This window comes from Capra hircus, chromosome 21 (assembly GCF_001704415.2).
Source record: "Capra hircus breed San Clemente chromosome 21, ASM170441v1, whole genome shotgun sequence".
Classification (NCBI taxonomy): Eukaryota; Metazoa; Chordata; class Mammalia; order Artiodactyla; family Bovidae; genus Capra; species Capra hircus.
Window position 1 is genome coordinate 41,115,956 of NC_030828.1, and position 19,257 is coordinate 41,135,212.

Genomic DNA, 19,257 nt, shown 5'->3' on the forward strand with positions numbered 1-19,257 from the left:
TTTCACTTTCACGCATTGAAGAAGGAAATGGCAACCCACTGCAGTGTTCTTGCCTGGAGAATCCCAGGGACGGTGGAGCCTGGTGGGCTGCCGTCTATGGGGTCGCACAGAGTCGGACACAACTGAAGCAACTTAGCAGCAGCAGCAGCAGCAGTGGTTAGTACTCTTCCCTTTCACTGCCATGGCCATGGTTTTGGCCCATGGGCAGGGAACTAAGATCCTGCATGCCACACAGTGCGGTCAAAAATAAACCTTGAAGCTTCATTCCCAGGTATATCTGAATGTCATAGAGCAACATATCCCAGTGCAAAAAGTGATACAGTTCTTAATCACGTTTGGTCAAGCAAACCCAAAAGTCTAAAGGAAGGGCAACACTGTGCCTTCATCCTGCTGGTTGAATTCCTATCCATCCAGCATCTTCCTCTCCCTCTTTATATAATGACATTAGGGGAGAGATGAATGGGAAGTGAGTTGTTTTCTCCACTAGTCAATAGTGGTAAGTTATTTATTAATTCTTATGAGTGAGTGAGTGAGTGAGTGCAGTCACTCAGTCGTGTCCGACTCTTTGCGACCCCATGGACTGTAGCCTACCAGGCTTCTCCCTCCATGGGATTCTCCAGGCAAGAGTACTGGAGCGGGTTGCCATTTGCTTCTCCAATTAATTCTTATAAAGCACCATTTACAATGGACAATTTTTGTCTAGTATCTGTCACATAAAAACCATCTTTAAATAATTTTTACAATGAGCCTGTGCTGTGCTGTGCTTAGTCGCTCAGCCATGTTCTGACTCTTTGCGAACCCATGGACCATAGCCCCCTGGCTTCTCTGTCCATGGATTTTATCCAGACAAGATTTCTAGAATGGGTTGCCATGCCTCCTCCAGGGGATATTTCCAACCCAGGGACCTAACTCCTGTCACTTACGTCTCCTGCACTAGCGGGCAGGTTCTTTACCACTGGTGCCACCTGGGAAGCCCCGTGTAACATCTTAGTGTTGTATATTTCTAGGAATGTATTGACAGATCCTCAGATCAGAACCTAGAATTATGCATGCCATTTTGAAGAAATCCCCATCAACCTTAGGAATTAATATCTAATTGTGTTTTGTCTAGTGCTCTTTCATTGAATATAAGGACTTTAAGCTGATATACCGGCAGTACGCAGCTCTCTTCATTGTAGTTGGAGTTAATGACACAGAGGTAAGATAATAAAAGAGCTTATGGTAAATATAAGAAAATTAGGAATAACAGTCTGCTTTTTATTCTTCTTTAAATTGACATTTTCTTCCCCACTTATCTCCACGAGCATTATCTTGACTCTGGAAGGATATTGTTTTGTTTGTTTGTTTTTTGTTTTAAGGGTGTTGGGTTTGGGGGAAAGCTATGTGGAAGAGATAAACTAGGATTTTTCTTGGATTAGATGAGCAGCTTGTGAAGAAGCATGAGACCACAGAATGCCTTCCTGGACCCTAAGCAGTGCCAGTTTCCTGCCCTCGTTCTGTGCGGCAGAGGGGGGCCACCAAGCCAAGGGTAGAGGCCAGACAATGGTGGTGTTCAACCTCGGCTGACATGACAGAAGCCAGAGCAAGCTGAATGTGGATGTGCTTGGATTACGTCTCATCAGGTGTAATTCGCCTTTTCAGAAATGTCAGTCCTAGATCAATAGCCCCTTTGGCCATGGAATCCCTGAAAAGGGTGTTTAAGATCTAAAATACTTTGAAATCTCAGTTGATTGTTTTTCACCCATGCACCAAACTTTGAAACAGTTTCCCCATCTTCTACAGATAGAAAAATGACAACGTGAAGACCCTGAAGGAAAAGAACAACTGGCTTTAGCCATTCATTGGTCTTAAAGTCAGGGAGTAAACCTCAAAATTCTAATCACTAGATTCAGTCTAGTTTCAATGCAGCTAGATTCATCACGGGCTTTTCAAAAAATCTTAGAGGTTAAGGTTTTCTACATTTCCCCTGTTGATAAGCTTCCTTTAAACAAATAAGTCCTAGAATTATTCTGAATATTTGTTGATAGGAAGCTACTTTGCTCACATTATCTGTTTACCAAGCCAAATGCTCTAAAACCTGCCTGCTGACGGGGCGGCTCCATTTCTGTTTTCCCTATACGTCACACTGAAATTATTTACACCATTCCTTTTTTATTTCAGAATGAGATGGCAATTTATGAATTCATCCATAACTTTGTGGAAGTTTTAGATGACTACTTCAGCCGAGTGGTAAGTTTAATGACTTAAAAATGGTTTTCGTCCTTTGCCCAATTTCCAAGAAACAGGTCTAAAAAAAAAAACGTGTTAATATAGAGCTTTAACGTGTAAAAGTTAAAAAATCAAATGATGCCAGATTTTCTTGACCTTTCCTTCTGGCTCATCCAAAGTGTAAGAAACTATGTTATGTCTAGATCTCTGTACAGAGCCAGTTCTATAAGACTAAGAACTTCTTGTGTCTTTCTCTCAGTTAAGATATTCTGCTATATAAATCGATCCCTTCTTCTTTCTTCTGCTTCCCTTCCTAGGACACCAAGACCCTTTTAGTTTAAGATTGATTTCCATGCAAAGCCTTGCTGTGAGGATCAGAACCAACTCCCTTTAAGGAATACATGAGTTCCTTTCCAACAGTCCTTTATTTTAACAGTTGTACTGAAATGTAACTTAATGATATACAATTCCCCTTCAAAGTGTATAATTTTTAGTATGTACCCAGAGTTGTGAAACCGTTACCACAAAGTTTAAAAATATTTTGCCAAAAAGAAACACCATACCCATTAGGATTTCTCTCCCACTTATCTACTCCACTTGCTCCAAGCCCCAGATAACCTCTAATCTACTTTCTGTCGCTATAGGTTTGCCTATTCTAGACATTTTATCTAAATAGAATTATATGAAGTTCAATAATATGTGATCTTTTATGACTGAATTTTTTACTTTAGCATAATGTTTTCAAGACGTTGATCACATTGTAATGTCTGTCAGTATGCCTTTCCTTTTTATTTCTGAATAATATTCTATTCTATGGATATTTTGTTAATTCATTCTTCAGTTGATGAACATTTGGGTTGTTTATGCTTTTTGTCTATTATGAGTAATACCACTATGAACGCTTATATATACATTCTTGTGTGGAATCATGTTTTTAGTTCTCTTGAATATCTACCTAGGAGTAGAATTGGGGGGGGGGTGATATGGTAACACCATGTTTATCATTTTGATGAACTGCCAAACTGTTTTCAAAAATAGCTCCATGATTTAAATTCTCACCAGCAGTATATGAGAGTTCTAATTCTCCACATCCTCACCAAACCTTGTTATTATCTGTGTTTTTGATTATAGCCATCCCAGTGGGTATGAAATGGTCTAAATAAGTTGTGAGTTTTATTTGCTTTTCACTGATGGATAACAGTGTCGAGCATCGTTTCATGTGTTTATTGGCCCTCTGTATATCTTCTTTGGAGAAATGTTTGTTCACACCCTTTGCCCATTTTTCAATTGCATTATTTGTCTTTTTTATTGTTGAGTTGTGAAAGTTCTTGATGTAGTCTGAGTGTAAATCTCTTATCAATGACTTGAAAATGCTGTCTCCATTCAGTGGTTTTCTTTTTACTTTCTTGATGCTGTCTTTTGAAACACAACAGTTCTTAATTTTGAAGAAGTTGAATTATTCTGCTGCTTATGTTTTGGGGTCATGTCTAAAAAGGCTTTTGCCTAACCTAAAGTCATAAAGATTTACTCTTTATGTGTTCTTTTCTTTTTTCCCCAACTCAAACCTTATTGATTTCAAAGTTATATTTGTTTCATTTGTATAATAGTTTTAGCTCCTGCTTTTAGGTCTTCGAGCCATTTTGAGGAATTTTTGTACATGGTTTGAAGTAGGGGGTCTAACTTCATGTTATATCCAGTTGTCCATGTGCCATTTGTTGAGAAGACTATTCTCCTCACCCCACCCCCATTTAATTGTCTTGGCATGTTGTCATAAAAATCGATTGACCATAAATGTAAGGCTTTATTTCTGGATTTTCCATTCTGGTGTTCTGTATGTTTCTGTATACAGATCTGTATGTGTATCCTTCTGCCAGTACCACTATATCTTGATGACTTTAGCTTTGTGGTTAGTTTGAAAGCCAACAGTCTTTTAAAAAAGAATCAGTGGAGATGTTTTATTCTGCTACCATAGGCTTTCCTGAGACTTGGTTAGACATTTTTAAGAAGCAGTAGTGACACAGGCTAATTTTTCAAAATTGTTTTGTTTATTTCATTTTGCTCTTAAATAAAGAGATTAGGAAGGAACTGTTTCCAGGCTGCTTCCTCTTGAGGCAGTGAGTGGAATCTGCTCCATAATTAGTAATCTTGAGTGCACTATAGGGCAAAACTCATATTGAAAGTTGTATCTTCTAGCCTAACTCCTAGTGCCAGAAGTAAAGTTTGGCAAACCCTTTCTTTGTGGGACAATCAACTAGCCAGTTTTCATTGCCTTCATGAGGTTTGTTCTCAGTTTGAAAAGTATGGTTCCTAGACCAGTAACATAAGTATTACATGGGAATTTGTTAGAAAGATAAACTCTTGGCCTACCCCAGACTATTGAATCAGTCTGGGTTGAGGTGCTGCAAATGGTGTTTTAGCAAGCCTTCCAGGTGATTCTGATGCCTGCTTCAGTTTGAGAGCAGTTTAAATGCATGAGGCTTGCTGTCAGCCATTTCCTAATTCAACCACTGGAGCTGGGAAGTGGCTGAGTGGTGTGTGACATGGTAGTACAACCAGCTAGGAAGGCATTGGTGCCCTCCAGAGCTGAAAGAGACGCTTATCTCTTGACGACCACTCTGTTAAGACAGACTTGTTGCAAGTCAAGGTCTGTGATTCAGAGCTGGCCATGGTTAGCCACTTTAAGAGAACACCTATCAAGTAGAATATAATTTCCCCAAATAGCAATGTTTTAAATCTGGGAGAATGAAGAGTCGATCCAAGCACTATCATTGCTAAGGTTTGTAAAATTATGATATTCAGTAACTGAGAATAAATAGCAGGTTGCTGAATGATAGCTGTTATTTTTGGGAGAGAGTCGGTGACCACATAAACCACAGAAGTGAAGGTTAGAATTTAATTTAAACCAGGTGATTATACGGGACTTGGATAGAACTAAGGGATGACCCGGTTTAGGATGACAGTAGCAAAAAGAAGAGAAGGAGGAGAGAGAAGAGTACCATGGGAAATAAAAGAAAATCCACGCCACTCCTGAAGAATGCCTTGTCATCTAAGATTTATTTTTAGGTTTGTGAGTTTTAATTCTTTCTTGGTCTATTTTTAATCTTCGGAGTTTCCAGATCTTTAACTTGGAGATCAGTCTCATGCTGTCTGGGTTGAAAGAAGCATCTTAGCATCATGTTTCAATACAGAGCCAGCCCAGTTAGCTTCAAAAGAGGCAGGACTTATGTATCCGTGTCATCATTTGTGGATTTGCCATCGTTTATGAACTGGTCCTTCCTTTGATAGACACCTAGCTTGTTTTCAGTAATTTGCTACTATAAGTAACATTACCCCGAATATCCTAGCACACATCACTGTGCCATTATCTAATTGTTTCCTTAGGATAAACTTCTAGAAGTAAGACTGATGGATTCACACTGTGTGCATGCACATTATTGCATTTTTTGATATACATATCAAATTACCTATGTTCTATAAAGGTTGAATTAGTGTATTCCCTCTACACTCTAAAAGTGAATTGTTCTGGCCTATAAATGTCCTCCAAGCGGCAGCCTATTTCTTTTTTTATTTTGAATCACCATCCCAAACTCGGCCTCCGCGGGCTCCAGCTCCTGCTTATAGAGCAGCCTGTCCCCGCTGCTTGCAGGCCGGCGGCCAGGGCAGGCACTGTCTCTGCTAAGTGACAGTGTCTCTGCATCATGGCCCGGTGTCTCCTTCTCATCGTTGGACTCTTTTCTCTTTTCCAGAGTGAACTAGATGTATCCTTTTTCAGTGCTGTGAGCCAAGTTTTCCACACTAGTTGGCAAAGGACAGGCTAGTCCCAATCAGGTAAGTGCCAAAGGCTTGGAATCCAGTATCCAGAAGACTCACTGTCAATATCTCTGACAAGACATAGAGGTACGGGTGATTTGCAGAAACTCTCTACCCTTTTGCACGACAATGCTTGTATTTTTCATACAAGGCAATGCTGTGATGGTGTTTAATGATCACTGTTATATATTAATTTAACTTACATATATCGAATAGACTTTTTCAGAATTCAGATAAAACAGCCAGAAAGGGCTTGGTCCACCTACAGAGAATGGATTTTCATGGCTCCAGGTATAAATCTCCAGAAATTCCCCACATGATCAAGAAGGCTTCCAGGGATGATAAACTGGAAGGTTAAAGAAATTGCCTGGCTTGTGTTCATTTCCTTTTATAGCAGAGGAAATTCTCCTTTTCTTCTCTTCTCCCTTTTAAATCAAAGTATCCAAGGGGCCCAAGAACAGCATGATTTGCTTAGAATACTGCTGATTTTGGCAGGAGCCCACCGACCTTTGTGTGAGTGCTCTGGAGGCAAGCTGTCTTTTACTTTTTACTTAAGAAATCTGCTTACCACTTAAAAGCAATAAATAGAATAGTTCTTTGAGAAAACATTATGCTTGAATCTAAAATAGTAACATTAATTATAATAAATATATATTAATTATAGCAGTTATGTATGAATATATACATATGTGCTATGCTTAGTAGCTTAATTGTGTCCAACTCTTTGCAACCCCATAGACTGTAGCCCGCCAGGCTCCTCTGTCCATGGGGATTTTCCAGGAAAGAATACTGGAGTGTGTTGCCATACCATCTTCCAGGGGATCTTCCCCACCCAGGGATTGAACTCAGGTCTCCCCCATTGCAAGTAGATTCTTTATCTTCTGAGCCACCAGGGAATCCCATATATACAGATGCTGCTGCTGCTAAGTCGCTTCAGTCGTGTCTGACTCTGTGTGACCCCATAGATGGCAGCCCACCAGGCTCCCCCGTCCCTGGGATTCTCCAGGCAAGAACACTGGAGTGGGTTGCCATTTCCTTCTCCAATGCATGAAAGTGAAAAGTGAAAGTGAAGTCACTCAGTCATGTCCGACTCTTTGCGACCCCATGGACTGCAGCCCACCAGGCAAGAGTACTGGAGTATATCGCCTTCTTCGATATATACATATACACACACACATATATACATACCTATATTTGTGTGTGTGTATACACACACACACATTAGAAACCTATGTCCAGCACCAGTATGCCAGTATATTTTGGGGAAATGGCCATTTACCTTTTACTCTTGATAGAAATTGGCTTGTTGATAAAGTTCATTTGCAGGCTGTGTTTGGAAGCCTCTGTAAGTTAACCAGGGAAATCTGAGTGCCCTCTAGTGGTGAGTGACCTAAATCTATGGTCCTTTTGACCTAGGAGACCCAAGACCAGGCTGCATATTTGGGTGTATTTTTATTCAGCATGTAATATTCCATTTTAACTAAATCTTTTAAAGGAATTCAAGATAAATCTCTTCCTCCTTATATAGGGGAATAATAAAAATGCCTTTTGATTTAAGAAGTAATGGCACTGGTGGCAAAGAATCCACCTGGCAATGCAGGAGTCTTGAGAGACACAGGTTTGATCCCTGGGTTGGGAAGATCCCCTGGAGGAGGGCATGGCAGTACACTCCAGTATTCTTGCCTGGAGAATCCCATAGACAGAGGAGCCTAGGGGGCTACAGTCCATAGCATCACAGAGTCAGACATGACTGAAGCCACTTAGCATGCACCCACAGTAAGTTAGCAAAAGCATTTAATAGATATTTTGCCAGAAATACACCCAGGTTCTGCTTTCAGTCCTGCCACCAGTTGGGTGTGTGTATCAGACAAAACATATAAACTCCTCATCTCAGAATGATGGAATTAAACTGGAAGAGCTTTAATACCCTCTCAGCTTTAGTGTTTGATGTTGCCGTGACTCTAGATAACTGAGCTGAGTTGCCTTACACCTCGAGCAGGATGGGAGAGTCTTTCAGGCCTAGATATTCAGAATTCGAGTGAGTCAGATGCAGTAGGGCATGTGTTATATCTGGATTCATCGTGCTGATGTGTTTTATAGACTGACTAGGTGTTTATTAGAAGTAGAGATGGGTTTGTCTTTGTATCCGTCTAGTGTATAGCATGGGTCAGTATAATAGAGCTCCAGCATTCGTGTTTGAATTTCATTTTCACACGAAAGCACACGATTTCTGTCTCTTCCCATCATTTTAGTTAGCTTCATTTTTGCCTTCTCTTCCGCTCTGACCTACTTATCCTATTTACTGTCCCTCAGCAGTTACTTAGGCACATCCACTTGACAGATTAGGAAGTTTTCATCACTTAGAGAAGGGAGCTCAGTGTGCAGATCCGGAAGTGTCTGTCTGTACTTGAGGTGAAGTTCACGTGGCCCTCCTGTGGTCTGAAAGCTCAGCAGCTGGCAGGGCAGGGGCACCGGTCTCCTACTGACCTTCCTAAAGGGTTTCTACCCTCAGCCATCTGGAAAAAAGTCACATTACAAATCCGCAACTCTATTCTGCCTCATACATAGTTCTGTTTAAACTGTCACATCAAAGATATCCAGGGAAGACTTCTGCACACCAGTTTTTAACAGGAAGACAAGGGAGCTCTTTAGAGGTGCCACCCATAGACACCCTGCATCAGCGCTCTGGTAGCTTGTACCTGGGAACCTGCCAGAGCAACCAACATTGTGCCCGGAAAGTAGCTTCCTTAGGCCTTGAAACGTTGAAGCAGCAGCTGACTCAGTTGCAACCTGGAGCCGGCTACCCGGAACAGGTCATGACCTTTGTGTTTGCTTAGATTAGGAAAGCCCTCTGTGTCAATCCATATGGGAACAGACATGATTTAACCTCACAGAATTCCCAAGAAGCTCTTTACTCACAGTCTTTCTCCAGAGACATTACCACCCTATAGCTTTTAAAGGAGGGGGCGGTTTTCCAGAGCCTGCAGGGTTAGACACTGGGAAATTCAAAGTACCATTTACATATCTCCCTAGTACGGGCTTGTTCTACTTCTGGTAAGACTAACGTCATAGAACAAGGCAGATGGAATGTTAAAAAGAAACGACCTAAGCTCCAGAAATCAGGACAGAGATTCTGGCTTGTTGAAAACCCTTGTACTGAGTGGGAACTCTCTGGTGCAGAGTAGTGTCGGGTAGGGCAGCCTGCACCCCAGGGACCAGGCACAACAGTGACCTAAATCATTCGTGTTGCACTGCAGCCGCTCCCGCAGCCTCTTCGCATTCCACCCCGCCTGTGGGGCCGTTTAGTGCCTGAGGGCTTCTCTCAGGAAAGCTGGCCCTACCTGATATTTGGTAGATTGATTAAAGACTTCAAATTCCACAAATCAAGATAGTTCTTAGGAACCAACTGACGAGCCTCTCAAAATGTGTTCAGCTCCAGAGCCCCAGGTTTGCTGAACTCTCCAGACAATTCATAATTCAAAGGAGCAGTTCAAGCCCCCTTCTGCTAAATTGTCAGAGGGTGGCACCAATGAACAGCACTGTGTGGGAAAAGCCAAGGTCCTCCCCAGCTCGATGCACACCTGCTGCGTGTGAAGGCACCAGAAACCTTGACACCCCTTTTGGTATTTGTTGCCTTTGAAGAGGCTTAAAAACTTCGTTTATTTGGGCTGGAGTGGAATGCAGTAGTGCTGCCTTTAGACCTGGACAACCAGGATCCCCTTCCTGGGCCCCGTGCTTTAGAGGAGCCCCTCTAGCTCTCCTTCAGGAGCATCCCTCTCTGTGGGATAAGGGTGCTCACCCAGAGCCTGCAGGCTTCCGCATCCACCCCTTGACCACCCTTGAACTATCTGGATCCCAAGAGTTTAGTGGATACCTGGACATCCCAGTGCCTGCCGCCAGGGCCTCTGCAGGCCTCTCTCCCATTCGTAACCCAGGACTGACGGCAGGAATGATGGAGAGGCTGGGATGGTAAGAAGGGTATTCCACACACATGCATGAGAAGAAAAGTCAGGAATAGGCTGGGATCCCTATTTATATTCTTGTGCCCACAAATACAGGCTAGGTCTAGAATCCAGAAATGTCTTCTTCATTCAAAAATATCTTAAAAAAAAAAAATCTTTAGAACACTTATATTTTTATTTCACAAGTGCTTAAAGCCCAAAAGCCTGAGCAATTAGTTCCAGAACCTTAAAGCTCATATGGGTGATGCGGAACACACCGCCTTTACTGTAGCTGAGGGTGGGGAGCAGGGAAGGCCTCCATCCTGTCTGCACTGTGACTCAGCTAGTTGGAGGAACAAAGGGACCCTGTCAACAGTAAGCAACACTACCCAGATTTGCCGTCAGGCCCTGCCAGGCCCCAGTGGGGAGCATGGCTGTCGTGCCTTCATTACTTTCCTAAAATCCCAAATAGCTTTAGAGGTCCAGAAACCAGAAAAGGGCTTCTCGAAATAGGAGATAACTCCAGCCTGACTTAATGAGAAATCACAAAGTACTTGTTCAACTTGGGGCTACAGAAATATTGGCAAAAAGACCAAAGAAATTCTCCAGGGAAGTCATCCATTGCTGAAGCAGCAGCTTCTAAAGGAACTGAAATGTTCTCTCAGAAATTTACAGTAATTAATTGTTATTACAAAAGAATTTCTTTTGAGGTATGGTGAAGCAGATGACACCACCCTTACAGCAGAGAGTGAAGAGGAACTAAAAAGCCTCTTGAGGAAAGTGAAAGAGGAGAGCGAAAAAATTGGCTTAAAGCTCAACATTCAGAAAATGAAGATCATGGCATCCGGTCCCATCACTTCATGGGAAATAGATGGGGAAACAGTAGAAACAGTGCCAGACTTTATTTTTTTGGGCTCCAAAATCACTGCAGATGGTGACTGCAGCCATGAAATTAAAAGACGCTTACTCCTTGGAAGAAAAGTTATGACCAACCTAGATAGCATATTCAAAAGCAGAGACATTACTTTGCCGACTAAGGTCCGTCTAGTCAAGGCTATGGTTTTTCCTGTGGTCATGTATGGATGTGAGAGTTGGACTGTGAAGAAGGCTGAGTGCCGAAGAATTGATGCTTTTGAATTGTGGTGTTGGAGAAGACTCTTGAGAGTCCCTTGGACTGCGAGGAGATCCAACCAGTCCATTCTGAAGGAGATCAGCCCTGGGATTTCTTTGGAAGGAATGATGCTAAAGCTGAAACTGCAGTACTTTGGCCACCTCATGCGAAGAGTTGACTCATTGGAAAAGACTCTGATGCTGGGAAGGACTGGGGGCAGGAGGAGAAGGGGATGATAGAGGATGAGATGGCTGGATGGCATCACTGACTCAGTGGACGTGAGTCTGAGTGAACTCCGGGAGATGGTGATGGACAGGGAGGCCTGGTGTGCTGCGATTCATGGGGTCGCAGAGTCAGACACGACTGAGCGACTGAACTGAACTGAACTGAAGCATGTGATTACATCAGGAGTGGTTTGAAAATATCAGAAAGGAGTACACTAGCTCTCCTCTCTCTGAAGGAGTAGACTAGCTCTCCTCTCTCTGAAGGAGTAGACTAGCTTTCCTCTCCCTGAAGAAGTAAACTAGCTTTCCTCTCCCTGAAGAGTCAGAGGGTTTGCCTACTTTGGAGCTGGAAGAAAACGACATAGTCATCGAGTTAAAGTCTCACTTTTTAGATGAGGAGGCTGAGGCTCGGGTGGTGCCTGCCCTGCGCCCACGATGCTGCTCTGTGACAGGGCTGCTGTTGGTCCCTGGGCTTCAGGGCCTTTGATCCTAGGGCTATACATTTGATAGCTTAAATTTGACACAGTTTTGAAAATTCCTAATCATCGGGAGTAGACAGTAGCAATTTCGTCTCTAAGAAAACTTGCATGAAGTGTCTGTCACCATTTGTTGTCTTGGTGTTTTCTGAATTAGAGAAGACGTTTTAGGGAAACACTGGGCTTTATTTGGTTGGAGGAGTTGGAAACTACGAAACATTTTGAAGAGTGTACCTGAATGTCTTGATAAGAGCTTGCTTTCCAAAATTGAAGTTCACCTCAGAGATTTCTAAACATCTTTTTTTTCCCCCCTTTTAAACCTATGTCCATTGGAGGCAGGGCTGCAAGAGAAGAAAGCTGGCCCATGGACCCAAGGGAATTTGTGCGGCTAATCCAGTCTTTGGGAAGGGCAGGCATGGAGGGGTAAGAGGACCATGGGCCTCTCCAGCATGAGTTCCAGTCAGGTTAGGAGCAGTTAGTTAGCAGAATTAGGAACGGTCCCCAAGGGATTGTTCCAAGCCATTCACCTGAGAAAGGGATATGAAAGTTCCAGATTAAACAGATCTGCCTTTGAGACTGTTTGGCTCTCCCTAGCCTTCACTCTCTCTGTTTCCTTTACATGTGTTTCTGAGTCCTGTAGATACCATATTCACCCCCTACTATTATTCCTCCTATCCCTCCTCTCCCTCCTCACCAGGTCCCTCTGTCTTACCCAACTCCTTTGGTTCCATGCTTCTGGTTCTGTTTACTCAGGAACAGTGGAAGCAAGTTATGAGAAGCAACAGAGAGTTGTGTGTGGCAGGGGTGGGGAGGGACCACAAGAAATGACAGGTTCATTGACCCCAATTCTGACTGTGATATATGTGTTATTTTACATAAGTCTATGTAAACTAAAAAAAAAAAAAAAAAAAAATCACAGTTGTCTTTGTTGCTCTCAGAATAGGAGTGGGTATGGGAAACCTACTTCACAAAAAAAAACAACACTCCTTTTCAGTGACCTAATTAACAAAAGACCATAGAAAGCATAAAAGTGAACAGAAGACTATTACAGGGAGAATATATCCAAAACTATGCAGAAGCCTCAGGATGATAATCTTCTTTACAGTAGTATTTGATTTTCTGTGGGAAATGTGAACAACTTAGCTCTTTGCAACTTAGTCTAATTATATGAGAAATTGAGTTCAAGTATAAAAAAGTGAGAATATGTTTTTCCCCCCACCCTACTTAAAGAACTTTGCTTAGCGATGATCTTATTTTAAAAAAAAAAGAAAAATAAGACAAGGGACCTGAGAGCAAAATATCAAATCAGAAAGTTTAGTTCCTAGGCAGGGTTCTTGCGTGGACTTGCTTTTGAGGTCCTCTTTGAATGCATGTGCCTCAGTTTTCTCTTCTTAAAGGAGAACTAGACCACCAGAGTGGCATTAAAATACGAGTGTTCATGATCCAGAGATCAAAATTCCAATATATAAACCAGAAACATTTCAATCACTTTAATTAAAAAAATGATTTCAAGTGGCACAAATATTACTGGGGCCCTACAGTATTTGACTCCAATCCACATTACCCAGAATTCAGAAAGGCTCTTAGGTTTCTGGGTTGAGAAAAGATGCGGCTTTATGAATCTGTTCTCTAAGAAGATATTTTTAGTTCCTGTCAGCTCCAACCTTAGGGTGCCCATGAGAGGAAACAAATTTCCTCAAGGATTTTTTAAGTCAGATGAGTTCAGTATAACCTGAAGGTTCAGTTCAGTCAGTTCAGTCGCTCAGTCATGTCCGACTCTTTGCGACCCCATGAACCGCAGCACACCAGGCCTCCCTGTCCATCACCAACTCCCGGAGTTCACTCAGTCTCACGTCCATCGAGTCAGTGATGCCATCCAGGCATCTCATCTTCCGTCGTCTCCTTCTCCTCCTGCCCCCAATCCCTCCCAGCATCACAGTGTTTTCCAATGAGTCAACTCTTCGCATGAGGTGGCCAAAGTACTGGAGTTTCAGCTTTAGCATCATTCCCTCCAAAGAAATCCCAGGGCTGATCTCCTTTAGAATGGACTGGTTGGATCTCCCTGCAGTCCAAGGGACTCTCAAGAGTCTTCTCCAACACCACAGTTCCAAAGCATCAATTCTTCGGCACTCAGATTTCTTCACAGTCCAGCTCTCACATCCATACATGACCGCTGGAAAATCATAGCCTTGACTAGATGGACCTTGGTTGGCAAAGTTATGTCTCTGCTTTTGAATATGCTATCTAGGTTGGTCATAACTTTCCTTCCAAGGAGTAAGTGTCTTTTAATTTCATGACTGCAATCACCATCTGCAGTTGGACCCTCTTAAAATAGTCATTATAGCTCATCACATTAACAGACCATCAGCCTATGCCTTTCTTGCTTCCTCCTATTCCAAATGGCAGGGCTGAGGTGTGTTTGCCTGTTTATTGCCATGGGCCTTGGCATATAGGGCATTTTTTGGTCCCTGTTCACCTGGCTAGTAGCCCAAATGCCATTACTCTTGGCTTTGCCAGTGTGTACAAGTTGCTTATGAACCAAATAAAGATACGAACAGCTGGATTCTTATTTTAAAGGCATCACATGATTCTAAGAGGAAATTAGCTTCCAGGCTTTTGCCTCACATTGGATTTGGTCTGTGGTTTCCCTGTAGCGTTCCAGAAACTTGCATGATTATTAGGGATTTGAGCCAGATAGTCAGATAGACAGGCTGTCACATGCCCACAGTACAGAATGACCTCATTGAGCAACTCATGTTTCCAGGATGTTGAGAAATTCAGAACTTACTGAAGGATCTTGACCTTGTAATGTAAAGATGTCAGTGGTCGAAAAGACTCAGCAGTAAATTCTAATCTGAATTTCAAAACATTGGGCTAATTGTTCAAGGGGATATCTGAATTGCTGATCATCTTTTTGCCAGAAGTGGAGCAGTCTTTCAGAGCAGTTTGCATCAATTCAAATAGACTACACTAAAATGAGATCTCCTTCTATCTGAGCATCACCCTGGATGGCCTGACATTTTCAGAGGCACTAGGCCTTAAAACAAGGTCCTAGTATATAGCAGAGAACTATATTGAGTGTCCTATGAGAAAACATTCTGGAAAAGAACATTAAAAAGGAATATCAGTGTTACATATGTATGTATGAGTGTGTATGTATAACTGAATCACTGCTCTACAGCAGTAATTAACACATTGTAAGTCAACTCTAGTTAAAAAAACACCACCTTGTCACCAAAAAAATACAACAGGGGGATTCTGTAGGGCATTTTTTCATGCAGCCACCTGTGCTTCTGCCTTTTTTTAATACTTTGCTGTCATTCCTGCCTTGTTGTGGCTTCTAAGTTCTGGCTTCTGGGTCCAGTGAACAGGATTAAGTCAAAGGCCTAATATTCCAGTCCCAGGTTGGCCATGGATAAAGCAATCATCCATCTAATTGGAAGACATTATTATTAGGTGTAACAAAGCTTTTTTTTTTTTTCTTTTCTGGGTCACTTAAGGACAGTTCCCATGGGCTCCTGAAAAACAGTTTATTCTGCGGAAGGACTATTTTCACAGAGCTTAATGAGGTATTAACACAGAGCCTAATAGAAACTTAAAAGTCATTCACAGGATTGTCTCATTCTCTGTAGATGTACTTCACCAAAAAAGTACAATAGCCTTGAACATCTGGAATTACTAGTGACTCATTTTTCAAAGATTTACTAATTATGAACTCTCCTTGTATATTTAATCACTCCCTGCTGAATGAAGTTTGTCTATTTGAAATAATTGATCAGTTTTTGTTTTTTTTTTTAAACAGACCAAGATCCTGCTCTTTGGTAATGAAAACCTAAGACAGTAAAGTGTAGACTTTAGAAATATTCAGCCATTGTCGTCATCACCCTCAGAGTTTAATTCTTTCTTCCAGTTCAGTTTCACAAAGGAAAAGTTAGGTACTCAAATGAAGGGGCTCCTGGGGAAAGAATTCGGTTCTTTCTAATTAGCTAGATGTCATAGTCTAACATTTTCTTCTTCCGCTATGCCCTGTCCTGACTTTCTACCAGGAACATCAGGAAGCTAAAGTGGCTCCCTAATTCTCAAATGAGTGTTTTCAGAATGCTCCATTTATAAGTACTCCCTTGAAAATTGGAATTTTTATCTCCTTGGGAATTAAGTCAACATTGCCTTGCTTTTCTTTATTCATTTCTCCTAGTGATTGTTTTTTCCTTTAGCCTGTCTCATGCTAAGGGTGCTGTTTTGAAAAGGTATTTTTGGGGGTGGAAGTTTGAGGGGAGAGGGAGGGTGTATACTCAGCAGCCTTGGGCCTCTCCTGAGAAGTCGAGAACCAGAGCAGCTGAGCCAAAACTCTGGATGTAAATTCCCGTTACAATTACTAGCCATGTGACCATGGACAATAGCTTTGAGCCTCTTTGTTCCTATGTAAAATGAGAATAATGTTAGCACATACATCACAGAAACAAAGAGAAGACTGAAATAATATATGTAAAACACTCAACACAATGCCTGGAACATAATGAGTATTCAGTAAGTCATGGCTATTTACTGTTATTATTGCTATCTGGGAAGACATTGTTCTTGAGGTCAGGTCACACACTCTTACCAAAATTTACTTGCTTTATTTCCAGCTTTTAGTACATTCCCTCTCCCTCTGGCTAAAGGGTATATAGCTGCTCCATTTCTATGTCTGTTGTCCAGTGAGCCTAACCTAGGTGTACCTGTGTACATGAGGTAATAATTTCTAGTATAAACACCAATTTTAATTTTAGGAAATCTGTTAAAAAAAAAACAACTGCATGTTTAGACTAATTTACACTAGAAAAATTCCAAGTCATGTTATTATTTACTGAATGTTAACATTTCTATAACTAATTTCCTTAATAGTAACCCTAGATAATGTTTAATTTGGATAAAGTACACATCATTTTGGATGAGATGGTATTAAATGGCTGCATTGTGGAAACGAACAGGGCAAGAATTCTTGCCCCTCTACTAATTCTTGATAAGATGTCAGACAGCTGAAAACAGAGAGGCTCTGCCAGACAACATCGCCTCAAAGGAAACGAGAACACCGTGGAGTGCCTCTCAACGTCGCTGGCCCCCAAGAACCTGGAAGACCAAACACTGCAAAACGGGCTATCCTTCCAAAGACTTTGAAACAGGTGTTTTCCACAGTTCCTAAACGGAAAACAAAAGTGTGTTTTAAAATACGATGTACAAAGAAAAATTTTTTCTAAACAGAGAGACAAGTTTTATTTTCTGACCATAAGCATTTTTTTTTCCCTCACTTGTTTAGATTTTGTGTAGTACTAAGGGAAACTTTTTGGTCTCTGCTTGACTTTGCGAAGAGATAAATTCAGGAATAGCACCACCGGGTGGGAAGAAAATGAGAGCTCTCCATTGGCCAATAAACTGTTAAAATTAACTTGAAAACTTTGAATAAAAGTTTTCTGAATGCTATCTTTCTTTAAAAAGTCAAAAGTTTACCAAATGTGTGTAATGAAAAATTCTTTCCAATTTCTAAAAACCTGATACACATTTTATAGGTACTTAACAATTACAATGCCATCATGTAATTAACTCTACAAAGAATGTTAGTATAATGAGTGGCCAAACATTAAGACAGCACTTACTGCTATCCTGAAGGCTTCCCAGGTGATTCAGTGGTAAAGAATCCTGCCAGTGCAGGAAGACACAGGTTCAATCCCTAGGTCAGAAGATCCCCTGGAGGAGGAAATGGCAACCTGCTCCAGTATTCTTGCCTGGATAATTCCATGGACAGAGCCGCCTGGTGGGCTACAGTCCTTGGAGCTGCAAAGAGTCAGACAGCTGAGCGATTGAGCAGAGAACTGACTATCCTGTGTGCCATATTGTAAAGGGTTTATCTTATTAGTAAATTTATTGGTAAATGAAATTTAGTTCAAAGTCTAAAACTGGAATGCAAGAGACTATCAATTCAGGTTACTCTGAAATGCATCCACCCTCTCTTATTCCTTCAACCCCTTCTCCTGGAATGTCCTAAAGCAGACTGCTAAGCCACTATAGAAGAGCAATGCCCTGATCCTCCCAAACCATTCTACAGTTGTGCTTTTGCTGCTTCATCAACAGTAGAAGATGCAGAACTGCCTTAGGTAACAGCATGTGCACGTGCACGTTAAGGGTAGGAGGGCAAGTACAGTGGAGGAAGCAGAAATATAGTCTTGATACATGAAGATATTGTGCCATCCTATGGAATTCCAAGAGTTACTTTACCTATAACACTCTGCCCTCCAAAAGAGGACATAAATGGACATTCTGGGTACTAATTCATTCACTATTAATTTCTCACTCTCGTGTATGTGTAGGAGGAATTTTGTTAAAATTCTTTGTTTCTAGAAGTTCCCTTATATACTTCAAAAGTTTGCATCTATGAAGACCAAGGCAACCAGTCAATAATGAATTCCCAAAGCAGATCTTGTTCTGGACTCAGTTCAGGAAGGCCGAGGAAAAGCTTCTGACCTGCCAGAACAGTGAATGGTATGCATCAAGAAAGGTTTGGGGAAAGCCCAGTCTAGATCAAAGTGCTTTGGAGGTCTTTCTGAGACATTAGTTGGAAAACACTGTCCTAGTTGATAGGCACTTAATCAGTAGCACATTCAGGTAACTGCTGAAACTGGTACACCAGAAGTAACGAGGGAGTGCATAAAATTAATTTTTGGGTCATACCAAAATAGCATTTAAATAACATGTTGGCACAGATTTTAGTACCTTGAGAGAACAACAAAAAAATACTAGGTAGATACCACTGGAAAAAATACTCCATGTGGAGACCCAAGTAGATGTCTCGTAACACTTGTCTCGTTAACACTTGACTCATACAAAGTGAACTATAATGTGACTCTCCGTCTGTGACAGCCTGTGTCATCTCATTTCAGGTTTCTTGTTCAACTGTGACTACCAGCTAAATGATTTTCACACTCATGAAAGTTATGTCTCAGATTGGGCAGCTTTACCTTGTCCTTGGACTTTATTCATTCTAGATTCCTGGCATTTCAGAGTTACTGTCTGTATAACAAGACTCATCAATTTTATCTGCTGTTAGCAATGTGCTAGACCAGGATTCAGCAAACCTTTTCTGCAAAGGGCCAGATCGAATAAGTATTTAAGGCTTTGTGGGCCATATGGTCTCTGCTGTAACCACTCAGTTCTGCCATTGTAATGCAAAAAGATCCATAGATAATATATAAATAAATCAACATGGCTATGTTCTAATAAAACCATTTATTTATGGACACTGAAATCTGAATTTCATAAAATTTTCACATCATATTTTTAGTCTTTTGAGTTTTTTCAACTACTTAAAAAAATTCAAAACCATATTTAGTTCATGGCCCATACAAAAGCAAATGGCAGGCCAGAGTTTGCTGACCCCCGTGCTAGACTTAGGGGCTTCCTAGGTGGCTAGTGGTAAAGAGTCACCTGCCAGTGCAGAAGCCGCAGGAGACACG

General features: G+C 41.5%; 1 protein-coding gene across 2 annotated transcripts in view; it reads left to right on the forward strand.

Moving 5' to 3' along the window:
* AP4S1 (adaptor related protein complex 4 sigma 1 subunit) overlaps positions 1-17,244 on the forward strand; it is a 47,052-nt gene extending 29,808 nt beyond the window's left edge. Inside the window, exons 3-6 of one of the 2 annotated variants that reach the window (XM_018065905.1) lie at positions 1,112-1,198; positions 2,161-2,229; positions 5,955-6,036; positions 15,573-16,657. In XM_018065905.1, the coding sequence (XP_017921394.1) occupies positions 1,112-1,198; positions 2,161-2,229; positions 5,955-6,026 (228 nt within the window). In that variant the 3' untranslated portion in view covers positions 6,027-6,036; positions 15,573-16,657. The other variant, XM_018065904.1, reaches the window with a different exon arrangement.